Source organism: Lagenorhynchus albirostris, chromosome 17 (genome assembly GCF_949774975.1).
Source record: "Lagenorhynchus albirostris chromosome 17, mLagAlb1.1, whole genome shotgun sequence".
Taxonomy (NCBI): domain Eukaryota; kingdom Metazoa; phylum Chordata; class Mammalia; order Artiodactyla; family Delphinidae; genus Lagenorhynchus; species Lagenorhynchus albirostris.
Window position 1 is genome coordinate 50,464,331 of NC_083111.1, and position 14,758 is coordinate 50,479,088.

The 14,758-nt window shown below is 37.5% G+C and overlaps 1 protein-coding gene across 2 annotated transcripts in view; it reads left to right on the forward strand.

Moving 5' to 3' along the window:
• The first annotated feature begins 620 nt into the window (after positions 1-620).
• Positions 621-14,758, forward strand: part of ZFPM2 (zinc finger protein, FOG family member 2) — a 465,395-nt gene continuing 451,257 nt past the window's right edge. For both annotated transcript variants that reach the window (XM_060128186.1, XM_060128187.1), the window contains exon 1: positions 621-725. In XM_060128186.1, coding sequence (XP_059984169.1) covers positions 686-725 — 40 coding nt within the window. In that variant the 5' untranslated portion in view covers positions 621-685. The remainder of the gene's footprint in view (positions 726-14,758) is intronic.

The following is a 14,758-nucleotide window of genomic DNA, read 5'->3' on the forward strand; positions in this document are numbered from 1 at the left end:
CTCCCCTGAACCCCACGCGACCAGGCCAGGGCCCTAGTTTGCATCCGGACTGGCTTTGGATGCAGCCAATCCTCCTTTCGCTGATGGAATAGTCCCCCCTCCCCACAGCCCCGGCGCGCCCCTCCCTCCCTCGCCTCGCCACCTCCCGCGGCAGAGCGAGAGCTGCGCGGCCCGGAGCGGCGGCGGCGGCGGCGGCGACGGCGGCGGCGCTCGAGTATCTGCCCCGCGAGCCGCGGAGAGGGGAGAGCGAGAGCGCTCCTCCTCCCGCGCCTTCCGCCCCCTCTCCTCCCCTCTCCCCTCAGCTCGCTCTCCCTTCCCTCCCTCCTTCTCTTCCTTCTTTTCGTGCCCCCCTTTCCCTTTTCTCTCTCCCTGTCCATTCGTGTGAAAATTCCCATTCCCCCCCATCGCTCTCCCACTCCCCCCACCCTCCCCACTGTCACACTCTCTTTGCCCCCCTCACTCTCCTTATTTGCCTGCTCATCTCCAAACGTGGATCCGCGGCTCCCGGAGGAGCCCAGCGCCCGGATCCCGCACGTCCGGAGCACCTGGAGTCCGGCCGGCGGCGGCCCGAGCCTGGCCAGCGGCAGCGGCGGCGGCGGCGGCGGCGGCGGCGGCGGGAGCCGAGGAAGCGGCAGCCCCGACCGCGGGCACCGCGGGAGCCCCAGTGGCAGCGGCCGCCGCCGAAATGTCCCGGCGAAAGCAGAGCAAACCCAGGCAGATCAAACGTAAGTTTGCACGGGGGGCCGAGAGTTGGTGGGATTATTTCTGAGGAGGGGGGCGCGCGGGGCGGGAAAAGGGAGGGAGACTCGGGGAAATCCTTTCCCGCTGCCCGGGGTTTGTCAAACTTTGCCTGAGCAGCTGGAGGGACAACTAGTCGGGCACAGACACACGGACAGCCCGAGCGCCAGGCAAGACAGCGGCTGCGACGAGCAGCCCACTCCTGTTCGGCTCATCCTTCGCGCTCCGGGGTCCTTTTTACCCCGACCCCTGCGCGCAGTTAGCGCTGCTGTCTCGTGGAGCCTGCCTGGGCAGCCCCACTCATTTAGGAGATTCGTTACTAGCGCGGCTGTTGTCATTGTTGTTGAGTTTGACGGGCTGCTACTCTTGGGGACCACTTTTTAGCAACCGGGGGTGAGAACTTAGTTCTCCGAACAGCTGGTCGAGACCTCGGGGCGAGGGGGACGACGTCCCCAGGCGGTGGAAAATCAGTGTCTGGGTCGCGATCCCAAAGCCGAAGCGAAACAAAAAGTAGGTGTAAAAGTTCGCGCCTCTGCAGCAGGCAGCCGTGCGCCTCCGCCCTGCGGGTCTGGCCGGGGGCTCCGGGCCCGTCCGGTTCGCGTCGCCGGGGAGGTCTGCGGAGCGGGCGTGCGGTTTACCTCGGGCCCTGCAGGCGCCGGGAGTCCTCGCTGGGAGGGGCCGCCGGTCGCTTCCCAGCGCGGAAGGCGGGAGTTCAAGGCAGCCTGGGCGCCGCAGAGAGCGTGACCTGAAACCCCCGAGCCCCTGGGGGCCTGGGTGGTACTGAAAGGACACAGCGGGGCGAGAGGCACCTGCCCGAAACGCACACACCCGCAGAGCTCAACTCGGCCAACTTTTCACGTCTTGGGGAAAATCCTTCCCATGGTGTTTTGTCGCCCTGCGACACGTCTTCAACGCTTTGGCCGAAAAGGAGAAACAGCCTTATTTATTTTTTTATTTTTTGCCAGCCATGTGGTGTGTCCATTCCTTCGTGTTGTTTAAAGTCTGGCAACTAGTGTAAAACTGATTATTGTGTAATTTTAGGAAAAAGCTTTAATGACACTCCTTCCCCCTTGATTATTAACCCTACTCACCTCCTCGTGTTGAAAATTTCATTTAATGTAGTTTTAAAATAAATCATATAAATCAACGTAGGCAGTATGAAGTGGGGTCCAGGATATAAGCAGTTTGCTACATAAGTATTTTGAGCCTTGCCTCTGAGACCTGACTCAATAGCTTTTATTTCGTGGATTTCGTCTCTTATGCTTAAGTTCCTATTTACTGCAACTTGGGTTAAAGCAAGGACTGGACTTAACTTTTGGCTCAAAGCAGTTTTAATTGAGTAGAGATACCGTTCTTGAAGACTCACTTTTTCAGAGTGATTATTGTATGGTTTCAACTAATAGCCTTTTACCTTTTAGAACTAAATTGATCACGTCCCTGTGTGTAAATGTTGCATTTTATAGTACAAAACTGTGCTTATTATAAGATATGATTGTAAACATTATTAAAGGCAAAATGCTTTTTAGTTCATGGCTGTCGTCTAGATTGTTAATAAATAATTAACATTAATTGTATGGTGCAAAGACCATCTGATTCTACTTGGAAATACTTTATCTTCCCAATTAGCTACATTAAAATTTTTTTTCTATCCTTCTATGTCCACCTCATATAATTGAAGATTAAAGCGTTGGAACTAATAGCTGATGCTACACTTGTGTTATAGGTCATAAAACATTTTAGTCTTATTTGAATGCTGTGATTTATTAACTATCAAAAATACTTAAAAGTTCTCTCATTTGAAAGTGAACAAGTATTATATTTGTTGACAGTGATCGTTGCCTGCTGATATATGCATTCATATGTGGTATTAATATACATGCAGTTTAGACTTTTCGTGGATTCAAGTTGGGGTCACAGTGATAATCTATGCAAATGTGGACACACTTCTCCCCTTGCACTGTTAAGGAAAATGAAAAATTAGAGCTCTTTGAATTGTTATATAGAGAGCAGTGCTATCTAATAGCTGTTTTTTTTTGGGGGGGGGGTGGATACTAGTTTGACCAGCTGTAAAGTCACTTTGTTTGTAACCTATTGGCATTTGCCTCCTTTTGCCTGTCCAGGAGGAGGAGGCAGTTTTGCAGGTGGAGAAGTTTGTCTCGGTACTCAAAGTCATTACCATGATAGGTCTCTCCCTCCAATTTTAGTAGTGTATAAGAAGTGTAGCATTTTTTTAAACAATTACAAACAACAGTGTTGCTTTTGATATTCTGGATCAAATAGAAGTTTGGAAAATATCAGAAAGAGATGCATTTTGAAACAGTAGCGTTTCATGCAACTAATGAAACTGCATTTTAAACTTGGAAACGTTCAGAATTTGAAAATAAAGCTTTGGCATCGCTGATAAAACATACCCAATTTAGAGCAACTATGACAAGCAAAAGTCAGCTTATACCAGAAACTCTGAAGACAGTCAATTTAAAGGACAAAAAGGTTGTTGGGCACAGTTTTTTTTTTTTCTTTTACTGCGTACAGTTCCCTGCTATCTAAAATTGTGATTTATACAGTATTTTAATATTTTGCTTATTCTATCCCCTTGGGTGCTCTCTGGGCAGCGATAAAAAGGCAACGCTGAAAGAGCACCATTAATTTGCTATGATGACTGGCCAGATAAGAGGAGATAATGGGAAAGATAAGCAGAGAAGATATACCATCAGAAACCCGATTATTACCATTAAAATTCCAGCCCAGCAATCTGCAGAAGCCTGATAATTCCTTCTCCGTTTCCACCACTTTGGATGATAAGGCAAAAAATAGTCACTCAGTGCTCCTTGATTAGACTGCCTGGATTTCCTGATAATACAGTGATAAATTATGTATTTTGCCCCCATGTTTTGTCCCAAAATTCAGATTTTTTTTTTCCTATTCCAAGACTATATTTTCTGCCCTCCCCTCAGAAGCTTTCTCTCCTGAGCTATTATTGTAATCCTGGTTTGATAAAAAGCCCTGATAGGACGGGAGGTGTTTGGTGTGGGAGCCATATCATGCTATCTGCCCATCTCCTCGCACAGCTGCTCGCTGTTGTTGTTTTTAGCCTTATCACCTCCTGCCAATATGCCAATAAATTGCCCAGATTGTTCTCCATTCTGGGGCTGCACTGCAAAATTTATGACAGAAATGATGATTTTTTTTTCTTTTACCAATGTATTTCTTCATGATTAGTAACTGTGTTGTGTGTGCAGTTTACTGTCATTTTCTTCTTAAAGCTGTTGTCTCTAGTAATGTGTTTACTGCCCTATATGTCCCCAACTTCATTCACACTTAAGTGTATTGGCTATGGGTTCAGGAAAAAATTTTTTTTTCTTTTTTTTGTGCAAATGCCAGCTAGTAGTTAATGTAGACATCGAAAGGGAGGAAAGAAACGCAAGTACTTTATTTTCATCTAACATTAAGAAAAGGCACTCTTCTTGATACCATTCAAGAACAGTTTTCCTAAAACTTTTAGATTGCTTGATGTTTTCAAACATGTAGAACAGAAATGTTCGGTCTAGATCATGTGCCAAATAATTTGTGGTGAAGGAAAAAGAAAGGGTGAATTAAGAGGCAGAATTTTTTTTTAAGTGAAGTAGATATTGGGAATGAATATATACACCTTGAAAGTAAAATGTCCCCTGTTAAGAATAATCTTGTTAGCAGTTCTGTACTGGGGCTTTTGCAGAAGGTGGAATCCTTTCATAGTGAATAAATTACCTTTTTGTTATTTGAGATGATCTAATAAATTCAGGCTGTATGAGTCCCTGACTTGCACAGTAGCATTTTAATGTTTTATGCTATTTTTTTAAAAAAGTACATAATATTAAATGTTTTACTTATAAAACGATTGTTTTACATGAGAACATTGCATATTAAATTTATTTAATATTTGCAAATGTGAAAATCTCTAAGTGGATCATCTTTAGAACCTTAAAATTACGTTACACAAAGAAGTGGTTGTGGTTATTTTTCATTGTTCTAGTGTAGGATTTTTTTTTTTTTTTAGTGTTTCTGGTATTAATGTTCAATCCATAATTTGGGGGTTAATTAACTACTGTATTATCATTAATATTATTATTTTTTAAAAGGGGTTTGGGTATGCTATGCACATTTGAAATACATTGATCACTCTTATACTCAGGATGTTTTCTTTTCACCTGCCAAATATTAAGACAGATCTTTGCTTTGAAGCATATTACTCATTTCTTTGGATTTTAAAAATAATTATCTATAACATTTAAAAAATAAGCCATTCTCTTTGGCTTATGGTATGTCTCATGTTAGGGATTTTATTTTCTATGTTTTTGACTGAGTAACATTTCAGAAAGCCTGTTTTTACACTGGCCATGAAATAAAGGAAAATACATTATGTATGATAGTTGTTTTATCAATAAAATAGAAAGATCGGTACCCAATGTAAGATAAAAAATTAATTTATTTACAAATTCGAAATATATCAATACATAGAATTTTTCTGAAAAATCTAAGAATAAATATTTAGTAGATTTTTTAAAAATAGGAAAATTTTAAAATGGCTAATATATGAATCCTAGTTTTCAAGAGTTATTATCATGAAGTCAGGTTTTTTTTTTTTAAGTTCAGTGGAGTCAACAATGCAAATATAAATGAGGTAGCATTTTCATCCCTAGTTGCTATAAAAGAGTTTAGGGTTAAAACTTGGTGATATGTCTTGGAATTAAAAGAGCAGCTCTTATGTTTTCCACTTCTGGTAACTTTCTAAAGTGGTTCATTTGTAAAATTATGCAGTAAGAAAAATTATGAGGTTTAATATTATATATCTCAATATTTTTTAAATGGACAAAGAAGTTTGAACTCTTCTATAAATTATAGGTAGAAACATTAAGAATAATATAATTGTATTGGTTCATTTACAAGGAGTGTAAGCATCTCTTTGAATTGCACATAAGATATCAGTGTTCACTTTAGACATTGCAAGGTACCAATAAGTCTTTGTAAATTAAAATTTTATTTCCTGAGCTATTTAAATATAGGCATAGAAAATATGTGACTTGTCCTATATTGTTTAAGTTGGTACTGTTAAGTTTTGCAAGACAGTAGTGCAGTTAAACAATTTGCTTCTGATTTTTACATTCTGCTAATTTAAAATCTGTTATATACTTAAGGGTTAATGCAAAGATTTACACATCAGTTTGTTTCTGGTTAATTGTGGGGATAAGTTAAAATATTCAATGATTATGTCAGTTGTCTAGCTCATATGTATGTATGTTTTGCCTGTTTGGTAGTGTAAATTAAGTTAACTTTGTGTGTTACAGTTAAGGTAACTCATTTTTCCCGTTCATGAGCTCTTGAAGGCCTCCCTCATCCATGTTATTTCTGCTGTTTGAGGACTATTTAAGTACTACATTAACTCTTCCTCCACATGATAAAAACAAAGAAATGAAACTAGTTAGCCCATTTTGCTGATAGTTCTTATCTCTGGAAAAAGTTTTGAGAGAACGAGATTGAAGCTAATGTGTTTGCTAAAATGACATATCTGGAATTAGATGTATGGATTTCTAATACTGATATTTTTGCTCTTCCCCATAAACAAGGCAAATCAAGAATGGACTTACTGGCATTTTAATCACATCCCCTTTTCAATATGTAACTTTTGCTAAAAAGGTATTAAATGAATAAAGTAATCTTATATATTCTACATTCTGTGATTAATTTTTATGTTCAAAGAAAATGCCTTCTCAAATGAACTTTCCTTCAAAAGAATGTATATTCAGGTTTTCATAAGGTGACACTTTAGAGCAGGTTTTTGATGTTTGGCTAAATTGTGTGGAAAAATCTAAAATTAGGTTTATCTGGGAATAAAAAATTTTTCAAGAATACTTTTTTGAATGCAATCTTTGTTCACTAGAAAATGTGAGTGAATACATTAACTTTGGAGCTCTCATTCTCCAAATCATATTCCCTTGGAGTTTTTGTTACTTTCCCAATTCCGAAGGATTAGTAGGACATTTCAGAAGAGCACTGCAGGTATTTTTGAAACCCTGTCTGATTCAGCGCCTGCCACTGTGTAAAATTATCAGTTCATTCCCTCACCAAATGAACAGCAGCGAAAGTCTGTTACTTCAGTCCCAGAGAATGTGTTTCCACCATAGATAAAGGGGTAAGTATGTATCATTCAATAGGTTACATTTTTAAAAGCTGAAATGCAATTAAATTAATAAGCTCAGACATCGCAATATTTGGCATTCTAGAAAGAACTATCTCTTTAAAGGTATTAGCATAAAGATAGCACATTTGTTTATTATGCTTCCAAATCAGCTCCTAGTATCTCTGCCACAGGTAACAATTGACTTTTCAGGCTTCAAGTTAATAGCCTTGTCTCTTGCTTGTAGGGATCAATATTAGTATTAATTAATCACCATTATCAGCACTAGGATCTGGTTCTATTTGTTGTTACATCAGCAAAATATCAATATAGAAAGTGGACTCTCTGATCGTCATGGCAACTTCATCTCTTGGGTCAAAGAAAGTTTATCTTATCTGTGCATAGAGAGTGGCAAACTGTTTAGGGATCTAGTTTGAACTCTAAGAACATTGATTTAGTTTTTGCGAATAGAGGCTGAATTCCAATCACAAGGGATAGGTAAGATTTAAATATTAATGCCGAGAGGCTTGTCTGAGAGGGTGTCATACCATTACTGTCAGACTGTCTTTTTGAGAGGACAAAAAGAGAAGAATTGTCTAGTCAGGATTATTTAAAGCCTTAGTAATTTGTGCTTTTGACAAATACTCCTAAAAATGAATATATGATAATTACTGGGTAGAACTGGTTTTGGTCAAGATTTCCGGTGTTAAAATAAGAAGCTCTTATTTTTTCTCTTTCATCCCTTCTTTCCTGGTCCATTATAATAATGTATCCACTATTTTTAAAGTACTTTTGAGGACCAGTTTTGCCTCACGATGGGTGCAGGATAACCAGTCCCATGTCTGAGGCCAGAGAGTTTTGCTATGAAAGGTCCATGGAAGAAGTGGCGTGGACACTTTTATTTTAGTGTTAACAAATATTCATTGCTAATAAAGGAAATCCTAATGTAGTAAGTAAATAAAGGAAATCCTAGTGTAGTAAGCTGAAAGGATAGATGTCTTCAAAGGATGTTTGCAAAGATAATAAAAGGTCCTAAGTTGCAAAAGCCAGGAAACAAAAGACATGCTATTTTGTTGATATTTCTAAGAGACAGTGATCACTTAAAATAAACATTTTTTTTTCTAAATCAGATCCTTGGAAATTCATCTTATTCTTTTAAAAAATTATGCTAAAGAGTAAAAACTGGATTTAGAAATGGTGCCTGAAATGCTGTACTTTACTGTTAAGCTTGTGGGCACTAAATAAACTTAAATAAGTTTGTATATGGGGAAACTGTATATGTATCTCATGATTTTGGAGATTTTAAAAATGAATGTTGAGTGCCTGATGGCTATAACCAATGCCATATAATTGCTTATTCATTCCAGGCATTGTCCATGTAATAGCTGAAAGTCAACTCTTTATATAGTCTGCAAGGCAGTGCCATTTAATATTTAATATTCTGGTAATATCCCCATGAGTGTAAAAAAATAAAGGGAATATGTTTATAAGAGGCACTAGTGTAATATTTAGTATTAAATAGACCTTCATTTCATCTGGGCATCTGCCACTGACTGTTGCCCCTTTGAATTGTTAGAAGTTGTTGAATGGTATTAGTCTGATGTTTCTTATACATGATTTGACTTTTGATAATGTTAGATGTATCTTAACCAACTACCACAAATATATATAAAATAGCTTATATATAGGCTACCACAAACATATATAATTTTAATAGCCCACATAAAAGCTGTAACACCTAGCTTTTGTGCAGCCTATTTTAGAAGCTATTTTAAACCTTAAAAGGCATCTAAAATTATCTCTAAACGGACATTTATTGAAGATATATTTAACATTATTTTTTAGTTGATTCCCTTCTTAGAGAAATCCTTTTGAAGATATGAATTACTCTAATCTACATTTGTAGGACTTTGGTGAACATCTCTTGTTGAGACAGTAGAAGAGAATTTTCAACAAGCTGACATCTATATAATATTGCATGTGGAAGATTTCTTGTGTGAGTTATTTGACATTGGTTTTTCAGCCACAATCTCTAAAATTATTTTATTTATTTCAAAATTTGGAAATATCTTTAAACTTGAGTAGGGTGAAGAATTAATTACAAAACTGAGACAAATATTTGTCCTTTATTACCTATCAATGTGGAACTTTTAATTTTCTTATTAGTTGTTCATTTGGGATATGAATAATAGTGTACTCTTTAAGAAAGACTTGCTTTGTTGTGGTATATTCTGAAATTGTTGTGAGCCTGCAATAAACTGGAAGTTAGAAGATTAAAAATAGTTAATTGACAGATATTCAAGTTCAGTTGAGGGCCAGATTCCTCTAAATGTGTGCCAAAAAAATAGCTGAAAGTCTTATACTACTAAGTGGCTTTAAAGATAATAAAAAATAATAATGATAGTAAATAATAATTGAATACACTAAACATTGTCCATTTCCCTCTTGCTTACTACATTTAAATTCCCTAATTTAGAAGAAGGGTTTTAAAGATTATCAGGTAATTCAATTAAAAGTTCTGATTATTTAAAATTAAATGATACAAATTTGTGTTATCATTAATTTTAGTAAGAATTCTTGCTTACTGTGTCTACTGAGAAGTTTAAAGGCTTTAAACAAATTTTTTTTTAAATAAAACGCTTTGAATTCAGTGGGAATCTTTTGAAATGCTGTACAAATTATTCTTGTACTTTCTCATTTGTTGTGTACAAATTATTTTCATGGTGTGCATTTTCATCCATGTCAAAATATTATCACTGTAATACATTGTGATGTTCATAGCCCATACTTTTATGATTAAGGTATGTATTTATGTGAATAAGTTTTGTGGATAAATTTTATGCTGCTTTCAAAATATAGTTCAGTGAAGATTTTAATGAGAGCTGGATGGGATATTGACAACATTGCCTTTAATGAAAATCCTATATTCATCATAAAAGTTGTTCTTTTGATTTTAAGGAAAATCTTAAAAATTAATTACTCCTTGAAGAAAAAAGACGACTAAGTTAAGCAAGTGGATACTTATGCTAACATAGAGTATTTATATCCACAAAATATGTCTATATTTCACTCTTCTCACTTTTGTGTAAAAATTATGTAAAAGATATTTTCTTTGAACTAAAAAATTTTAAACTCATAATCTATGTCATAGTTGATTCCTTACCCAACTAGTTTATGTGTACGAGTGCATTCTTTATATCATTAGAGCAGTGGGACAGCTAATGTAGATTTGCCAACAGCATTGACAGTCTAAACATTTTTTTCCTCCAAGACTCCAGTCAATAGGAATAGATAAAAAGGCTTTTAATTTTCTGACTTATTTTTATTTATTTGGGATAAAACTATCTGAATTTGTATTCTGCACATTTATCAATTAGGTCTTCTTTCTTTTCTTGAAGTGACATCCTGAAATTCTCATTTTGTTAGCCTTTCTGCCCACATTGTCATGAAAACAGTGACATTTCCCTGTGATGTTTGACTTGTACCTAAGTACTTTTACAGATTTTTGATTTATTGGGCCTCCCACAGCCAAGAACAGAGTCAGTGGGCAGGAGAGACTGACCAGCATGGGGCCTGTGCAGAACTGAAATATTCAAGAGTTCATTTGCAAATATATTAGGTAGCTGCTAAAAATATCACCCCACTTCTTAACGATGTGCATCTTGGACAAACCGGCACATATTTTGTCATCAAGTTGCTTAAGCTTCTGAAGTCAGGGCTACAACTGGGTCAGATGATAAGATGAGCACAACAGAGAAACGAAGAGAGCGTCTGATAAAACCTGATTGATTGATGTCTGGCTTCCCCACCATCACAGGCAGTTGACAGTTAGTTTGGGATCAGATGATTTGGCTTTTGCGATAGAAGATGGGGCTGGGTAGGCAAGCCTGAAGGACAAAAAGGTCAGTTTCTGTGTAGTGTCAAGTGATGTCGAGCTCCCACAAGGTGGGACATTGTTAATATTTCATTCTTTCTTTTTAGGTCTAGGCCCTAATATTTGATAGTCACTTAAAGGCATGAAGATTCAGTCTACAAACAGAAATCTGTGACTACCTTCCTGTTCTTTTAATCTAATGTTTTTACATGCTTTATGTCACAAGGGCAAGGGCATATTTTTTTTAATAATTACATGATATTTTATGTGATACTTTGCAATATATAATGACTTTTGCGTATTTCATTTTATTATGATCTTGTAAGGCAAAAATAATCATGACACATAAATTGGCTAAATTTAATATTAGAAAATACTTTTTATGGAGAAATATAGATTTACTGAGGGGAAGTTACAATGTAAATTAATCTAGAGTTATCAGCTCCAGGTGTTTGGGTATCATAGATTATGCGAAGCTTAGGTGAAAAATATTCTATTACATGGTTTAGACATGTCAGAGTTTGGGAAAACCTTTCTAGGCACAATGGGAGAACTTTATATTTTGTACAGGTCTGTGGTTAGTGGATGATTGTGGCTGTAGTTTGCTGAACTTTACTCTTGCTGGTGATAGGATTATTATAATGTTTCTTTGTATTTTAATCATGGAAAATCCCAAATTCTTGACATATTAAAATCACCTAAAATATATGTTAGCCAGTTTATATGCTACTACAGAACAACACTGTAGATCGCTTTTGAGTTTGAACATAATTAATAGTAGATATTGATTATATCTACTATTAGGTAAATTAGATAAATTATGTCTACTATTAGAAGAAACAAGGAAGGGAAGAAAGAAAAAGGAAAGAAAGAAAACCAAAATGGCTAGTTTAAGAATAAAATGTTTTCCAGTGTTAGCCATGAAAATTAGTAAAACCGTTATAGTATTGGAATTTGGACAGCTTGGATTTGAATTTAGATTTAGGGCAGTTTGATTCTCTCTAGAAATCCTTTAGGATGTATCGCTTTTCTCTGAGTTTTAAGGGTCAGATCTCCAAAGGACAGTTGGGTCTCAGCTAATACTGTAGGCTTAATACCAACAGGATGAATTCTGCAAGGTGCTGTATTACTGATAGTGTAAGTGGAATACTGTATGAAAGCACATGCGCCAAAACCTGAAGTGGTACTCAGAATGAGTGATCAGGGAATGGGGGCTAATGGCCATTTCAGTCGTGATTAGTAATACTTCCAAGAAAGGTGCCATAAGAAAATGACCTAGTCTCTTCTATATACATTTATATGGAACAAAGAGACCTATCTATCGATCTGTCTACCTCTCTCTCTCTCTCTCTCTCTATCGTCTCAGGAATAATGAAGAATCATTTAGGTGTGGTTACAAAAACTTTTTCAGAAAAGATGTTTCAGGCAAAAGAAGCACTTTAGTGATTCTGTTCTGATGGTCACATTGCTGATGGATGTTATTTACTGGTGGTAGCTAATAATGGTCAATACTTTTTGTTACATCAGGGAAATGAGAACACAAGTGGATTTCCCTAGCACAGTTGCTGTATAAATCTGTGATACATTTCTCAGTTATTGAGTAAAAATGATGTTTCGTTTTAAGGTAGTATAACAGTTGTAAAATGAAAATTACTTTGATAAGTATTTAGAGGTTTTTTATTTTTTTTTGCGTATCCATGAGCAGCTGTCTAAAGTTTTTTTATTTTATTTTATTTTAATAAATTTATTTATTTATTTTTGGCTGTGTTGGGTCTTCATTTCTCTGCCAGGGCTTTCTCCAGTTGCGGCGAGCGGGGCCACTCTTCATCGCGGTGCGCGGGCCTATCACTATCACGGCCTCTCCCGTTGCGGAGCACAGGCTCCAGATGCGCAGGCTCAGTAGTTGTGGCTCACGGGCTTAGTGGCTCCGCGGCATGTGGGATCTTCCCAGACCAGGGCTCAAACCCGTGTCCCCTGCATTGGCAGGCAGATTCCCAACCACTGCGCCACCAGGGAAGCCCTCTAAAGTTTATTAATTTGCTTTTCTGTGCGTGTGCACACACACAGTATCATAGATTATCTAATACTGCCTTCTGAACCCTTTTATTCCTTTAGCATTTTTTGTCTGTTTCTGTTATTCCATGTTTTTTTTTAACATCTTTATTGGAGTATAATTGCTTTACAATGGTGTGTTAATTTCTGCCGTATCACAAAGTGAATCAACTATACATAAACATGTATCCCCATATCTCCTCCTTTTTACATCTCCCTCCCACCCTCCCTATCCCACCGAGCTGATCTTCCTGTGCTATGTGGCTGCTTCCCACTAGCTATCTACTTTACATTTGGTAGTGTATATATGTCCATGCCACTCTCTCACTTCGTCCCAGCTTCCCCTTCCCCTTCCCCGTGTCCTCAAGTCCATTCTCTACATCTGCGTCTTTATTCCTGTCCTGCCTCTAGGTTCTTCAGAACCATTTTTTTTTTTTTTTAGATTCCATATATATGTGTTAGAATACAGTATTCGTTTTTCTCGTTCTGGCTTACTTCACTCTGTATGACAGTCTCTAGGTCCATCCAACTCACCACAAATAACTCAATTTCATTTCTTTCTATGGCTGAGTAATATTCCGTTGTATATATGTGCCACATCTTCTTTATCCATTCATCTGTCTATGGACACTTAGATTGCTTCCATTTCCTGGCTATTGTAAATAGAGCTGCAATGAACATTGTGGTACATGTCTCTTTTTGAATTATAGTTTTCTCAGGGTATATGCCCGGTAGTGGGATTGCTGGGTCATATAGTAGTTCTATTTTTAGTTTTTTAAGGAACCTCCATACTGCTATCCATAGTGACTGTATCAATTTACATTCCCACCAGCAGTGCAAGAGGGTTTCCTTTTCTCCACACCCTCTCCAGCAATTATTGTTTGTAGATTTTTTGATGATGGCCATTCTGACCGGTGTGAGGTGATACCTCATTGTAGTTTTCATTTGCATTTTTCTGATGATTAGCGATGTTGAGAATCCTTTCATGTGTTTGTTGGCAATCTGTATATCTTCTTTGGAGATATGTCTGTTTAGGTCTTCTGCCCATTTTTGAACTGGGTTGTTTGTTTTTTTGCTGTTGAGCTGCATGAGCTGCTTGTAAATTTTGGAGAATAATCCTTTGTCAGTTGCTTCATTTGCAAATATTTTCTCCCATTCTGAGGGTTGTATGGTTTCTTTTGTTGTGCAAAAGCTTTGAAGTTTCATTAGGTCCCATTTGTTTATTTTTGTTTTTATTTCCATTTCTCTAGGAGGTGGGTCAAAAAGGATCTTGCTATGATGTATGTCATAGAGTGTTCTGCCTATGTTTTCCTCCAAGAGTTTTATAGTGTCTGGCCTTACATTTAGGTCTTTAATTCATTTTGAGCTTATTTTTGTGTATGGTGTTAGGGAAATTAGAACACTCCATGAGGTTTTCAACTGCATCCTTTTTTTGCATATGGGTAAGCTGCATCAGATAAATATCTAATTATTCATTGAGGAAAATTAGAATTGACAAATGAAAAACTGCCACATCATAAAAATAATTAAGACCAGCAGTTCCTATGAATGGAAAGTAGCAATCAGCTATTTGGTCAGCTAGACCGCAATTTCTTGATTAGTTCTACGGCTTCGGAACTCTCACTTAAGGAAGAATATGAGTTTGAGATTCAGTGGCTGGACTGATCAGTCTGACATTCACTTTTATGTTTTTTCATCCTTGGTTTGTAAGGTTACATTTTGAAAAAAGATGAACAAAAGGGTTCAGGTGTGGGATGTTACTAAGAAAGACTTTTAGGGATTTGTTTTCTCTAAACTGGTTATCACCGGTGTTCTTTATACTGAGAAATAATCTCTTAGGTGTTACCAGAGGTGAAACAAATGTTGAATGCACATTGTTCTTATTAACCCAAGAAGGAAAAATTAATTATTATATATTGAATCAAGAACTTTTAGCCTGG